This window comes from Ambystoma mexicanum, chromosome 4q, assembly GCF_040938575.1.
Source record: "Ambystoma mexicanum isolate Mex_15411 chromosome 4q, UKY_AmexF1_1, whole genome shotgun sequence".
Lineage (NCBI taxonomy): Eukaryota > Metazoa > Chordata > Amphibia > Caudata > Ambystomatidae > Ambystoma > Ambystoma mexicanum.
This window is the reverse complement of record NC_090928.1, coordinates 974,995,946-975,012,287: the sequence shown is the minus strand read 5'-3', so window position 1 is coordinate 975,012,287 and position 16,342 is coordinate 974,995,946. Positions and strand designations below refer to the sequence as shown.

The window sequence follows — 16,342 nt, the reverse complement described above, 5'->3', positions numbered from 1 at the left end:
GGTGGTGGGAGGGATGTAGATAGGGTTGTGTGTGTTCGAAGTGTGTGCACGCGGGATGTGTACCGATGTGTTTTCGTTTAAGGGTGGGGAAAGAAAGGGGTCAGGGATGTGTGATGCAAATGCTGATGCCTGACCTAGGATGCAGGGAGCACTTGTCTGGCCCTTTCCAGTTCTTAACTGGAATGGCCCCTTTCTTAATCTGCCCTTTGCTTAGCCTGGGCGAATTATAACTAGTGATTTAAGAGTTAAGAAAGGAAGGGGAGGGGCTAATGTAGTGGGTGGTACAGAGGTCACATGCCCTAGTTCCACTTGAACCAGAAAAAAAGAAAAAGAAGCTGTAAGAGACCTTAAGATGGGAAAGCAAGCAGTGGGGCTAAGAAAAATAAAAGCGTTTAAAAAAAAAAAAATAAATAACAGATCAGGTGCAGGTATCTGAGGTCCCGATCCCTAGATCCACTTGCAGCACATGACCAACTGCTCTCTATACTTGTAGAGACAACAGTCCTCACAAGCATTTTTGGTTTCAGAGGCAATCTACAGTGTCCCGTTATGGTACTTTAACACCAGCCGGATTGAGTTTTCCCATTCAGTAAGCTCACTTGAGTTTAAGTATTCTTTGATTTTATTGCTTGCTAGCATTACCACTGGAGCACAATGAACCAATTACGACATAACTTTGGTATTGTCCGTGTTGTACTCTGCTTCACGTGGTTTGTCTAACTATATGTAATTGGGTTGTAAATGTAGATATTTGTGTAGAATTCCTGCTTCTCTGTTTTTTCTGGGGCTGGTCGCAGACTTTCCACAGCCTAGTTTTAAGGTAATCCATGGAAGGCTGGACTCCGAAGGAACCATGGTTTGGGTGTCTTATGTCAGAATTCTATATGTAGTGTATTCTACATGATGATATATTCACCGTTTTCTGCGAGAGGGGTAACCTCCGACCCTTTGGTTCATGATCAATATGCAAGCAGCCGAGTTCAGATAACATGAATTGTCATTTATGTGCTACGATGCATATAGTACTGCAAAGAGGTTTACAGTCCTTTTCTGTAAAGGCATTTGGTGTACAAATACAAGCCAAAATAAAACAAGTAAGATTTTAACTTTATGGCAGAAAACATTGCATTAACAATTTGAACTAACATACACAGATATTGAACGGCAGAACACATTTCTTATTCTTTTATTGAGTTGTGTGAACCACTAAGGATGTTACAGTCCATTAAACACTTAGTGCTGGGAGAACATTGTTCAAAGAGGGTTGCACATCTTAGGAATATCATTAAGGCATTAAGACCCAAAACCATGCATTTAGCTTATTGAGTCGACTTATTACACAATACGTGAAACAGTAATTACGGTTTCTAAGCACGGACCCGGGATTTGAACCTGTGTTGCTCTGCGTTGTCTTGCTTCCAAGACAAGCGTGTTGTCACCGAGCTATACTACAAGGCTCCCAATTCACACTAAAATCACACAGAGGTGCTTCCCTTCGCCTCTTCAAGACAACAAGACTTGCCCCTCCAACTACACTACACAACTTTTCCCACAACTTTGCCCAAAGTGCTCTAGGTCTAACACAGACCATTATTCTTACATGCATCAATTGTAATCCAAAGTGGTCTTGTATTGCGCCCTTCTACCCTTTTGATGTCCTCGATGCTTGTGATGAACAAGTTACTTACCCCTGGTAATGTTCTTTCTACTGGATGTTCCTCCCACAGATTCCTCATCTTAGATATATTCATATCCTGCTTTGCAGTCTCAAAAACCTTTGACAGCAGACTGCGCTGTGCAGCATCGAGTCTATGTCCCTCGACGGTTACCATTCCCGCATCTAGACAGGTCGATGATGGGATAAAAAGCACGCACTGGGGAGACCACTAGGGGGCGTGGGAGAAAATGGCTGCATAGGCACATAGCTCCCGCTCCCTCCAGCAAAAGGAGATGATACAGAGCACTTTTTACCCATAAGAAAACAAGCAGAGGTGTTGGAGTGAAGGTGATGGCAGGGGGAACCTGTGGAGCTGGCAGACAGCGGGTAGCAGAGTATTGAGAGGTGCGGGAAGGCCCACAGGCAGAAGAAGTGAAGAGCGGCTCGGAATCGGATGCAGCCACAACAGCACAGTGTAGGGGCATCTCGCACCCGAGGCCAGGAGTGGCAAGGCGCTGAGGAGACAACATTGAGGAGAGCCGGCGTGCACACGGGGCACCGATGAGTAGGGAAGGTGCCTGCCTCAGGCTACAGAAGGCCGCAACGCTGTGAGACTAGCTGGGTGAAAGAATAGTGCGGTGCAGCAGTCACCAGTGAGGAGCCGGCAGTAGAGCGACCACAACTAGAAGCAGAAACAACTCAGCTAAGAAGGTGCCGCTTGGCTCGGCGGGTGAAAAGAGGCCCCTCGGAGCGGAGAGACGTGGGGGGGGGGAGGAGCCCGGGAAAAAAGCGGGTCAGAAAAGCATTCACCGGATCAGCACGGAACAGCAACCCAGGTACAGTCACCTCCCCCACCCCCTCCCACAGCTACGCTATCAGAGTTGCGGACGGCAGTGCACAGAAGGATAGCTGGAGAGAAGAGCACCCAGGGGGAAGACAACATGCCAATGCAGAGGCCGGCACCTCAAGGGAACATTAACAACCCCAGAGGGGTGTTCGTGAGGCAGCAGCAGGACGGAACAGGGAGTTTGTTATCCTGTGAGGAATTCAGCCTGTACTCCTTGGGTGCCCAAGGCACTGGACTCACGTGGACAGATCAGAGCCATTGAAATACACAGCGCAGCAGCTCATTTGAAAGGGAGAGCTGCTGCCTGTGCGGTGATGGAAGACATTTAAGTTAGGGGAAAACCCACCCTAAGCCGGTTCAGCTTGGAAAGGGCTGGAGCAGAAGACAGCAGGCAGCGGGTTCCCCACCCAGGCTCCTCGGCACCGGGACATCTAACCAATAACTTGATACGCTGATGGGGCCATGGGAGTCAAGACAAGCTACTAGGCCAAACAGAGTGGGTGAAGCAAGAAGTCAACGCAGAAGGAGGCTCTGGGAGGTGGAGGCAGCCAGCCCATAAGCTAGTGGACAAGGAGGGGGAAGGAAAAGGAACAGAGAGCAGTCTCGGAACCCACGGCAGGCCCAAAGTGCACAAACAGGGGGGGCAGGGGAATGTGCTCAGGATTGAGGACTACCCAGCACCCATCAGGCTTCATGCAGGGGGAGGGGAGATCTGGCCAAGACACACAGAGACTAAAGTAGTAAGAAAACCGCAGCCACCGCTCAGCAGAAAGTTTACCCAATACGCAACTCCCAACGAAAAGGCGCAACGGGGAATGCACCACGCACGGACAACATAGCGGAAGAAGGTACAGGTGCTGAGGTGGAGAAGGGAAAAGGCTGTGATTAGGACAAAGTGAAGGGAGATGCCATAGTCCAGTGAAGAGAGCAGAAGAAACAGTAACTTGCGGACAGTTGGGGGCTAAGAGGAAGGAACAGAGGACAACTTCCCGACTGACGGAAGAGAAGGAGAGAGAAACAAAGAGGAAAGGGGACGATCGGAGCGGAGACAAGATACAGATGAACAGCCATAACTAGGGAAACAAGGGGGGAGCGACCAGGAAGGCCCGAGAGGTCAAAAGGACGACAGAGATGGACATGTCCCTGTCTTCAACAAAGGAGGACTCAGGACATATCCTGGCAGCGATCAAAGCCCTCAGGGGAGGCATACAAGCCTCACTGGCTGACTGACAGGCAGGATGACTACGGTTGAGAGCAAAGTGGGGGCCTCGAAAACAACCAACTCAATGCAGACATGGTCAAAATGAGGCTAGATGCCAGGCTGACAGAGCTAGAGCTTCGGGAAGAAGTGATGCTCAAAATGGATGACTTGGAGAATAGAGAGAGGCACAATAACATAAGGATACTGGGACTCAAAGAAACTAAGAGAAACTCGGAGGCAAGTGGAGGAGAAAGTACAGGCCCTAGTACACCATATCTCTTTGAAGCAGAAGGAGGTAAACAGATGCAGCTTGAGAGAGCACACAGAGGAGGCAAACCATATGGAAGTGGCCCCCCGTTGTATTGTGGCAAAATTCCTAAGCTACAAGGATAAAACCGATGTCCTAACCAGGGCGAAGCAACAGAGGGAACTGAACTTTGAAGGCTCAAAAGTTACGATCTACCAGGACCTATCCAATCTTAAACTCTCCAGGCGCAGGGACTGTAGGCCCCTCACAAAGTGGTTACGACAAAAAGGCATAAGGTACAGATGGGGCTACCCATTTTCGTTGCAGTTCGAAGCAGAAGTGGACTACTGTATAACCTCGGCGGACGAAGCAGAGCAGGCCCTGAGTCACATCACAGCTGACACCGACTCAGCCCCAAAGTGCCCCCAAGGGCCGTCCACAAGCAGGGAACAGTCTAGATCTGCACCCGGCCCGCAGGAGGAGAAGAAGAGGACAAATGGGGAGGAACATATATGAGACTGAATGGACCGTCACCCTGCAAGACACCCACGATGCCAGAACAGCCACCGGAGCACGACCCCGGGGAAAGACTGTGTGAAGGTTAGTGAGAAAAATGACGCAATCGGGTTGAAAAGGCAAAGTATGAAAATGGATTGCTGGAGGGAGCCAATAGACTGCTCCAAAGTGGCCCTCTGTGGGAGAGAGGATGGCTCAATAACTTTATGAACACAACAAGTTAAGGTTACATACTGATACTGTACCAATGTTAAAAGGAGGTTTTGGTAACGGGGGAGGCCCTGGGGAAAGGAACGCCATTTAAGTTAAAATGGAACTCAACAAAGATAACAGAAAGGAAAAGGAAGAGTCACTAACCATGCAAAGGAGGAAAAGAAGGGCAGGGGTACAGCCACAATGGGAAAGGGTGAAATAAAAAAAGGGTCGGGTTGTGGGCACATTAAAACGTGAAAGGCCTAAACTCCCAGACAAAGGTCACTAGTTGTGAGGGAGGGGGGGTTGGAAGAGGGCAGGTCCTATATGAGGTCCTATATGAGGAGAGGGTGTCGGCATAGTGCTGCATAAACAACGTAGGCCACGAGTCTGTTAGACGCAGATTGCCGATACATGGAGGGGGCAAGGATACTGCTGGTGGCGATGTATGCACCCAATCAAGGGCAAGCACAATTTATCGACAATGCACTCAACGCAATACAAGGACATGAAGCTGACCTGTACATCATAGGGGGAGACTTCAACTCTTGGGCAAATGAAACCTGGGACAGAAGCACGATGGGGGAGAGGGTGGAGGGAAGGGAAGATAGGCTGGGGCACTTTGGACGGGCAATAGAGGCGCGTGGCCTGGTAGATGTGTGGAGAAGTTGGCACCCACGAGGAAGGGTAGAACCTTCTTCAGTCCGGCATAAAACATACAAAAGGTTCGATCATTTGTTCTTAAATAAGGACCAGGGCATGAGCGTGACGGGTAGTAGCATCAGACCAGTGGGATGGACCGACCATGATATTGTGATCATGTCCCTAGATATTGAAGGATTGCACAGACCAGATAGCAGATGGTGCTGACATGAATCACTCTTGGGAGACCCTCTTTTTGCGGACCAACTGGCCAAGGCAATAGTGGAATATTTTGAAATAAATGATACAGGGGGAAGTACGCACAGAAGTGGTCTGGGATGCAGGGAAGGCGACCTGGAGGGGACTGCTGATCAGAGCGTGCAAGGCAGAAAAGGGAAAGGGGACTCCGGGAAGAGAGATTGAGGAAGGAGCTAGTGGAGGGGGGAGGAGAGGATGCATGCAACGGAAGGGAACACGGATGAGATTAGAGAAGAGTTGTTATCAAAGAGGGCTGAGCTGAAAGCGCTAGGGAGGAGGGAAACCCTGTGGAAACTGAGATAACTCAAGCAGACATGCTATGAAAAAGCAGACAAGGCTGATGCGCTGCTAGCGGGAGGCTATGGGCTCAGAGAGCAGAGAGGTGGGTGTCAGGGTTGGTGAGCCTCGAAGGGGTAAGTAGGGACTCGCCAAAAGATTTCACCAAAAGATTTGCCCGATATTATGAGAAACTGAGACCGAAGCCCCTAGCGGGGAAGCAGAAGTGGGGGAATACCTGAGGGAAGTGACACTGACCAGGCTCACAAGCCCAGAAGCAGAGCACCTAAAAAAGCCCAATAACAGGGGAAGAGGTACAAGACGCGCTATCACACCTCCCCAATGGTAAGGCACTGACAGTAGATGGATACACTATAGGATTTTATAAAAAAAATACATAGGTGTCCTATCTCAGCATATGGTGAAGTTAAACAACCAAATCCTAGACTCAGGAGAGGAACCGGCAAAGTTCAACAGGACATTGATATCAGTTATCCCGAAGGAAGGAAAGGACCCAGCTCAGTGCTCATCGCACCGGCCCATCTCGCTCTTAAACGTTGACGAGAAAACATGTACGCGAATCCTAGCGACACGCTTAGAAGGGAATCTACCCTGAATTGTTCACCCGGACCAAATGGGGTTTATAGCGGGAAGGCACGGCCCTGATGCGATTCTGAAGACCATAGATCTTATGGAACATATTAAGGGAGACCCGAGGGGCCATGCGTTAAAAGACCTTCGATAGGGTTGAGCAGGGCCTTCTCTTTGCCATACTCCAAAAGATAGGAGTGGGAGATAAAATGTGTTGCGCGATCGGGCAATTTACTCAGGACCAACAGCAAGGGTGGTCGTAAACGGGACAAAGTCACAAGAGTTCAGGCTGGTCAGGGGAACTAGGCAGGGATGCCCCGGCGCCCCTGCTGTTCGCTCGGACAATGGAACCGCTGGGAAAGAAAATGCATAGGGATAACCAGATAAAGGGAATTGGGATGGGAACTGAAGGTCACAATGTGAGTATGTATGCCGATGACATACTGTTATACCTCACAGCGATAATGAGTTCAGTCCCAAGGGTATTCGAGGTACTGGAAGAATACGGGAGGGTGTCAGGCTTCAAGGTGAACGTAAATAAATCATCCCTCCTCCCACTCCAAGAGCTATCGGGAGAACGAAGTATAGAATGGGAAGGTCTAGGGATCCCAGTGGAAAGGGATAGTATAAGATATCTAGGGGTAAGGATACCTACAGAGCTCGAAAATCTATATGAGAGGAACTACCCCCCTCTTTTGCAAAGGCTCTTCAGCGAGCTCGAAACCTGGCCCAAACTCACTTTTTCTTGGCTAGGTCGGCTAAATGTAATAAAAATGGTGCTTCTCCCCAGGGTGTTGTATCTATACCAGGCACTACCAATAGAGTTGCCAGATTCGCACTTTATAGAACTAAAAAGAAGGATAGGGAGATTTCTATGGCAAGGGAGGAAACAAAAAGTGACATAGAGAACACTAGTGCAGCCTAAAGAAAAAGGAGGGGTGGGTCTACCTGATATACGTACTTATTACAGAGCGGCTCAATTCAGAGCCCTGATCCCCCCCCCACCTAAGAATGGACAAAGAAAAACAATGGGTGGGTATAGAGAACCACTTATTTAGAACGGTCACGTTGGGGGAATGGCTTTGGGTGCCAGAGACGGCAGCCCCTAGAAGGATACAATCACACAGGATACTGGGCCCACTATGGAAAATCAAGAAGGAAATGGTGGGAGTCATAACGTGTCCCTCACCATTAAGCCACATATGCCCCCCCCCCCCTATATGGGATCGCATCCCGGGCCACAAGAGGTTGCAGGACTGGTACGAGGCAGGGCTGCAAAGAATAGGACAGGTCCTAAAGAAGAATTAGTTTATTGGCCTAGAGGAACTGGAAGAGGCCCTGGGAATAGGGAAAGTCTCTGTATTTAAATACCTGCAGCTTAAAGGGGTACTAATGGCAGAGGAAAGGAAAGAGGGACTGCAAAAGGGATCTAACGGGCACAGAGAGGATATTGAACACAGAGAGGGGTACAAGAGGCCTAATATCCAAATTGTATCAGGCTCTGTTGGAAGCGCAGGGGAGGAAATTGATTCATTTAGGAAAAGATGTTAAGGAGATATGGGAATGGAACTGGAAACAGACCAGTGGAGGAGGTTATGTGTGAGTGCACACCGCTCTTCGGTGGCCTGCCAATATAAATTGCATGGGCTCAACCTTTTATATAGGTGGCAATGGGACCCAGTGAGGAAATCAAAGATGTACCAAGGGGCGACCCCCACTGTTGGAGAAAGTGCAGGCAAACTGCAGATTACTGGCACATATGGTGGGGGTGTGTGAAGGTACAGAGGTACTGGAAGGAGATCCTGGGGTGGATAAAGGAACTGGAGGGGGTGGACAGGAACCCGGAACCCTTATTGGTGTTTGGGATGGAGACAGTGGAAGGTGGTTGGGTAAAGCTTCCACATATGCCTCACTACCTGCTGTTAGTGACCAGGGTGTGCCTGGCGGGGGATGGAAGAGAGAGGGACTTCCGAGCGAAAGACAATGGGCCTCAAAAGCTCTGGATCTGTGCAGAATGGAACAGTTGACTAGACAAATACATGACCTGACCCCAAAAAAGAGATGGATTGGGCGGCCTTCCTAGAGAAGTATGACCCAGAAAGGCCACATGGGAATAATGTGAAGGGGGCTCCGGAGATTACAAACAAACCAATGGGGAGGGAATGAACAAGGCACAGCAAATGCACACAAAGTGGGGAGGACTAGTTTTGGCTGGAAGCATTGGGGAGGGAGAAGAAACAGTGCTGGGGAACCACAACCTGAACCCTGAGGTGGAGATGTTGTCTTTGCAAGTGAGAATGAGTGAAAGACTCTAAATAAGTGTTGGAACAACGGACTGTAGGAGTCTGCTGCACAGACTCCAGCGGAACCAACTAACTAACGCCCATTGCCTCAGTTCTTAGTTTTTCCCTCTTCCTGCACAGCTGACTTGAGGCTTATATAACCCACATGGACGTTGAAAGAGAGAAGTATATTGGAAAATCTAACCACAGTCAAAGGGGCAGGCTGGGAGGGCGATGATGAATCCCTGGTAGGAACATCTAGTAGACAGAACACTACCAAGGGTAAATAATTTGTTCTTCTAATGGATTGTGTCCTCCCATCGATTCCTCATCTTAGACTCCCATATCAGTTTTGTAGATGGCTGTGGGAGAAGTGGATTTTAGTAGAATGTTCCAATTATAAATTGATATGGTGCAAAACCGCTCTTTGAAATCGAGCGTCCTGGCCTGACAAGAGTGTCCAAGGAGAAAGTGTGGAGTGAGGACCAAGTTGCGACATTGCAAACGTCCTGGACTGAAACACCTCTTTGGAGAGCCAAAGTGGTTGCCACTCCCTTTCTGGATTGGGGTCTTAGATTTTCAGGGACATCTTTTCCTGCAATGGTGTAGCACTCCGAAATGCATAGAATGATCGAACGCGATAAAGCTTCACAGCTTGGCCTAGACTATGGCTGGTATAACCAGTAAACAGTTGGTCATCTTGCCTGGCATTTCCAATCCTAGAAATGTAGAAGCCAAAAGCCCTTTTCGGGTAAAGTCTGTATAACCTCTCGAACAATAACGAGAGAAGACGGAAGAGGGAGTCAATCAGGAGTTCGCAGAATATTATAGGTTGCTATATGGGGATGAGGAGGGAGGGAATCATGCGATGATAACAGAAACCTTGGAGGACATAGGATTGCCTAAAATAAGCGTTGAGGAGAGGGAGGAGCTGGATGCACCGATTACGTTGGCGGAGCTAGAAGAGGTCGTGAGGCAGCTGCCCACTAGTAAGACTCCGGGGGCTGATGGATTCCCAAGTGAATTTTATAAAGTATATAAAGAAGAGGTGCTCCCCCCAATGTTAGAAATGTTAAATGAAGCGTTTGAGACGGGAAGGCTGCCAGAGTCACTTAGAGAAGCGAACATAATACCGCTTCCCAAGCCCAACAAGCCTGGGCATAGTTGCGGTTCCTACAGACCTTTGTCAATGTTGAACCAGGACAGCAAGATATTGACGGCTGTTTTGGCCAACAGACTGCGGAGAGTTATTAGCAAACTAATACACCCTGACCAGACAGGCTATGTCCCAAATAGAAATATAACTAATAATCATAGACGACTCCAATGGGTTATCGAGTATGGGAATGGGAACGAGGACGAAATGGCAATTGTGTCCTTGGACGCAGTTAAAGCTTTCGACTCAGTCAAGTGACCATGGCTGATGGCGACCCTGGTGGGCTATGGGATGGGGCCTGGATTATATACAGTGGGCGAAGATGCTATATAGTGAACCGTTGGCCAGAGTCAGAACAGGAACATTGATATCTGAAAGGTGGCAACTCAGTAGGGGCACCAGGCAGGGATGTCCATGGTCCCCAATGCTCTATATATTGGCCCCGGAACCCCTAGCAATATACCTTGGACAACAATATGATATCATAGGCATCGCTGGGGTAGGGGAGCGACACTTGATCTCCTTGTATGCGGACGATTTGCTGCTGTACTTGCTGAGAATCTCCAGTACATCCTGGAAGTGATGGAGAGATATGCGGGGCTGTCTGGTATTGCGGTGAATCCTCAAAAATCGAGCATTTTCCCGTTAGGCAGTTATAAAGGGACTCCAGCGGGACAGTTCCCGGTGTTACAGATACCGTGGGCGGTTAAGACCTTTCGTTATCTTGGGATAGACGTGTACCACACAGTGGAAGAAGCGCATAGGTCCAACACGGAGGTGGCCATTAAGAAAATTGAGAATTGTATGAGATTCCGGGTGAAGCTGCCCCTGGCAATGATGGGGCGGGGGGAAATGCTAAAGATGGTGGTCCTACCTAGGCTCCTGCACTATTTCGGGAATATACCATACCTAATACCCAAGAGGTTCTTCATTGGGTCGCAGTCCTCGGTCTTTCTTGGGAACCAGATAATAGGTGGGATTCCAACCCTGGTACTGTTTTCCGCTATAGGTACCCTTTCTACTGCACCTTTCTCCAACAGGGAAAGAATCTCCTGTAGGAGGAGCAGATCTGGTTCCTGAATAGTTTGCTCAGTTGGGGGACTATCAGGGAGTCTTTGTAGAAATGGGAGACAGTACCCTTGGACCACCGTATGTAGTGCCCATGCATCTGAAGCAATGCAATGCCATTCTTGGAGATGCTAGGTCAACCTGCCTCCCACCGGGGTTCTGTGAGCAAAGCGCTAAGAGGTGTTGGAGCTGCGAAATAGGGCAGTGAGGTGGTGGCTACCTGAGCAATGTTTCCTCCACGGCCTCTCCGGGCATGTGTGAACCCCCTTTGTTCTCTCTTGTAGCTTGATCTTTTTCCTTTTGGCCCAGAGAGGAGTAATAATTAAAGGAATGCCCTCTCTAAGCCTGCATAGATGGGTGTTGCTGTTGTGGCTCACGGATGGCTGCCCCTAAACATTTCGCAGAAGCTTGGAGCTTTTCTAAGTTGTTGTCTGCCTTAGGTCCTAAAAGGGTCAGACCCATCGAACAACATTTACAGGAGCCTTGATTGGACATCGGGGGCAAACCCAGACTTGCATAAGCACACATCCGATTACCACACTGGAGCCCATACGCTGGCCAACGCAGTCTGACACAACAAGACCTTACTGAAGAGACTGACAGGATGCCTCCTTGCCATCACTGATGAGATTGTTGAAACCATCCATCATCTCCCCTTCAGGAATGTTTTCTGCTGCCTCGAAATTACATTCCATAATGTTTAGGTGTATTTTGTCAGAGCACAAAATGCATTAATGGCTTTCAGTGCCATACTTCCAGCAGAGAATACGCTCTTAGCCAGTGCATTGTATTTTCTATCATCCCTATCCGGAAAGGAGGCAGGGGGCTGCAGTCTTTGAGGTTGAAGTAGCTGCCTGCACCACCAAACTCTCAAGTGAAGGGTGCCTGGAGAAGAAGTCGGGATCAACAGAAGGCGGCCTGTACTCCTTCACCAAATCCTTATTTACAACAGGAATGGCGGCTGGTTTCTGCCAGTTTTCTATTTTAAGTGCTGTATGGAAGGACAGCACAGGCCTCTAGGAGGGCCTCTATCCACAATGTCCATTAGGTCCTCCTGGTTAGTGTCCTTAGCAGGACGCCACCAAACCGAATGCTCAATCACCTGATTCATTGCCGTTCTGTAGTCTGCATTAAGGTGGGAGTGTATGTCTGGAGTGCCAAATTCCACCTCAGGAAAGGTATCCAGACCACTGGCTTCTTTTAGACAAGTGGCTAGGTCTTCAAGCCGTGATTAGTCCAAGACCAACTCCTCTGGAACATTGGGTGTTCCAAAACATCCTTTCCCCAAGGGTACAACGTCATCCTCCCCCCTCCTCGAAGATGGACCCAAAGGACCTGAAGAAATCAAGTCTTATATTTGGTTTTCTAACAGATCTCCATGGTCGATGTCGAAGGGCCCTTCGACTCATTTGAGGAGAAAGTCACAGGAGCTTTTTGCTTCAATGAAGTCTCCATGGTTGAAGCTACACGAAATAACATCCCTGGGATCTTCAGGCGCAGGTCGAAGCGCTGCTAGATTCCTTTCCTGTCTTGGAGGACGCGTTGGGTTGAACAGTTTATTTTGACTCTTTCGAGGGACCAGGACGGGGCGCCTTCAAAAAGACCTCCATCTTCTCTCTGAACTTTTCCCATTCGGCTGCAGAAGCGGTTTTATCGGGAAAACATACCCAATGCTTGTCGGGCGAGGAGTCAGAGGATGAGGAACAATGATGTTGTTTCTTCAACTTCTTAGATGAAAGCTAAGAGTGACATGAATCGTTCTTGGATCTTGACCGCTTGGAATGTCAAGATCGTTTCTTGGGCCTTCTGGGAGACTCATCTCTGGTGGAGCTTCTACTTTCGGAAGACTTCCTTTTTGAAGGTGTGCAAGATGGAGACTTGGAGACTGACCGGCATAGTGTGAGGTTAGATCTTCTCTCCTTCAAGGCCTTGCTGGTTATCGATTGGCAGGAGCCGCACTCTATGACCTCATGTTCTTTGCTGAGGCACCAGGGACAAATCCTGTGCAGATCAGTGATAGACATCTTCAAATCACAGTATGCACATCTCTTGAAACCCGTCTTCGGTGTAGACATCATGATTTATTTAAACGTTAGTTGAGAGATTGCTGAGGCTAGTCGATCCGTTCTTAAACCATGCTGTGCATGCAGAAAAACGGAACTGAGGCAACGGGCGCGATGAGTGCTATTCATACTATCATCAATGCCACGTCCGGATGCAGGAATGGTAACCATTGAGGGACATCGACTCGATACTGCACAGCACCCTCTGCTGTTGAAGTTTTCCTTGACTGCAAAGCAGGATATGGATATATAAAAAATGAGGAATCCGTGGGGGGACACAATCCATTTGAAATTAGGATTGGTCTCAAATATTCTGTCTTTAAAGTACTACTTCCTCAGATTGTACACAACATTTCCTGTTAAAACAGGACCAACAACCCCCACTTCACACCAACACAAAATAAAACTGCTGTTTTTTTAGTGGTCTTTTATCTGGCTTTTAATCTCCCCCCCCCATATCATGATTCAAAACAATTTTCACTAAAAGCTACTTTAACCATGATTAAATGGAATGGAAAATAGAATGAGAATGTGAGATTTCCCTTCCCATAGGCAACCTTAACTATAAAGGGACTATTCAACAATTCAAACATGTCTATCTTCATAAAGCACTTCAAGCCGCATTTAGCGGATTCAGAGCGGTATACAAGTTTGGTGAGAGCAATGAGAACATGTATATTACGACTTACAGTTAAATGCTATTCAAGTTGTCTAATATCATAAGAAGAGGAGAACTATTCTGCTGCACTAGCTAGTTAACATCATCCCACCTAAACACTAATGATTGTAGGATCTTAGTATAAAGGTAATACATACACAGACAAAAAAAATATGTTTCACAATATGGTTTACCCCACAGACTGGTAATCCTCCCCAAATTACCAAAATATTCAATCCAACTTGCAATTGTCTGGAAAACAAATAGTCAATCCTTGCTCTATTGTCACCAATTCCAAAGAGATTTCAAAGTTCTGTATAGAAGGGCCACAACAAAGGAAGAAACATTAGTACTAATTTATCTGATGCTAGATTTTGAACAAGAACTATTTAGGTCTACTGCGAGTTCAAAATCATTGAAAGGAATCAAATAAACACGACCCCCCAACCCCACCCTTGCATAACTTTTTCACAGACGACTGCACATTTTATAAAAATCTGAAACCCATCTTTCACTGACCTCGGGAGTGTAAAGCCACCATTTGCAATCTTTATAAAGACTGGTTACGTTTTAAACAAGACTGTATACGTTAATATGCTCCATTTAAAACTGGAATGTTACCAGCTTTCTGGCTTTCAGGTTTATGGTGATTTTGGTGTAGGCTTACTTATCTCAAGTATCACGGACATTCCCCTATCATAATGTGCTACTGGAAATGTATCACAAATGTCCTATTCTGGGATGCCTTCTGTGTGGTTTGGTCAAGTGAAAAAAACAGAAAAAATAATATTTTATAATAGAATAATCTATACAGATAAACCAAGAAGATCCTGCTATTCATTCAGAAGCCTTGTTCACCTTACTTCTAAAACAACTAGAGTAGGGGGCATTTCAGGACATAAAACCAACAATGATTAAATAAACTGACAGAATGTCACTAGATACTAATCTTTATTTATTGTGCAAAACTTAATGGCGATCTAGAGGAAATGACAACTGTTAAAGAATGTTCTATGGTCAAATATTAATGAGACAAATAATCACTTAATTCATTCTTTCAGTGTCAGACCGAATTAATATATCCATCCAACAGCCATTTCCAGCAGGAATCACCTATTTTTATCTGGGCAAAAACAATTTTATAAATGTCAGGGTGCATGTAGATGGACCTCTAAAGAGCCGCCACCGTGAAATGTGCTCCGAGCACTCACACGTGCAGGAGTCTGTCATGTATTTGTGTCGGGAGCGTGCTCTCGACACTAATGTATACAAGAGCTGGACACTACATCTTTTGTGCTGCCTGCCAGCCGCAAAGAAATGCACAGGTCACCTTTGAGAATAAATGTACCTGCACATTTCACAAACAAGTGCAAATAAAAAAACACTTTCTCAGCACTTTTTATAGTTGCACTTTTTTGGAGAATCTGCATCCTCTATCCAAATGAGCGTTTCCCATACTCTACAAGACTCAAATATGGATCTTACTTGCTGCGTTTTGTCACAACTTCATTTTTAGTGTTTCTGCTTGCCTATTTTTATGAATAGGCATGCTAGCGAGAGCCAGAATTTACATAAAAATCAACATGCCAATAATGAGAGGATGCACAGGATCAGAATAGTGATTGTACAGAACTTAAAATACATCACTGGTGAGACATCAAGCAACTCAAAATGGGTTAGAAAACAAGAAATGCAATTGCTTTTATGAGCCATTGCAGAATACACCTTCAAAAGACCAGACCAAAAAGCATGTATGACAGCGATTGTGTATTAATGAATCCCTGACTCATTCAATGACTTCAGGATTTGAATAGTAATACTGCTTTTAAGTGCACTCTATTCAGGCACCGGAACAGAATAATTAGTAGCACAACAAAATTCATCACAGAGGTATCCCACTAGTAGCTCGTGGGCTAAATCCAGTCTCTAATTTTGGAAAACCCATCAGGTAACATGCCATGAAAGGCGAATATTGCTCTATGGTAAGGGAGCTCTTCTATAAAAAGGATATTGAAAAAAAAATGCAGTTTATCGTAATCCACATGATTTCCCATTCAAAGCAAATCAAAATTCATCCCTGATGTTGAAATGTGGTTGGTCCTCTGGTTTGAAATTGCGATTAGGGCTGCCATCCTTAAGGAGAATACGTTGTGATGTGTACCCAACAATGGGATATTTCTTCTTGTAAACGTCATCGAAAATGTCATCCAAAGCCTTCAACTGGTCTTCTGTGAGTCCGGTCTGTGAGAGAAGGAAAAAAGGAACGTGGCTGATGAATGCAATGTTCGAGCAATGAAACTGACCATCCTTTAATTGGGGGTATTTATGAAGCACGGAGCAGCGGGGTGCAGTGCAACAATTGGTCAATAGGAATACAGGTAAAGGGGAACATGTTGCAGCAGGGCTGTGTTACAAACAATTAAGCAACAGGAGCAGTAATTGGGAGCAATGCGAGGTGGGTCGGCAAGTTGGACTAGGGGTTGCTACAATGCATGAAGAATGCTCTACTTTAATGAGGGTCTTTGGCACCTTTTTGAATTGCATTAGGGCGGGTCCAAGCCTAATTTTGCAAGTGGGTCCAAGTCAAATCAACAGGTTTACAATCACCAAGACATATTCAGCCCCTAACTTGCTACCAGGTTTCATCCAGCACAGGAGGATGGGGGAAATTAACCTTAACTACAGTAA

The 16,342-nt window shown here is 46.9% G+C and overlaps 1 protein-coding gene across 1 annotated transcript in view; it reads right to left on the bottom strand.

Moving 5' to 3' along the window:
- Nucleotides 1–1,170: 1,170 nt before the first annotated feature.
- NENF (neudesin neurotrophic factor) overlaps nucleotides 1,171–16,342 on the bottom strand; it is a 160,125-nt gene continuing 144,953 nt past the window's right edge. The window contains exon 4 of the mRNA XM_069608531.1: nucleotides 1,171–15,895. Coding sequence (XP_069464632.1) covers nucleotides 15,719–15,895 — 177 coding nt within the window. The 3' untranslated portion in view covers nucleotides 1,171–15,718. The remainder of the gene's footprint in view (nucleotides 15,896–16,342) is intronic.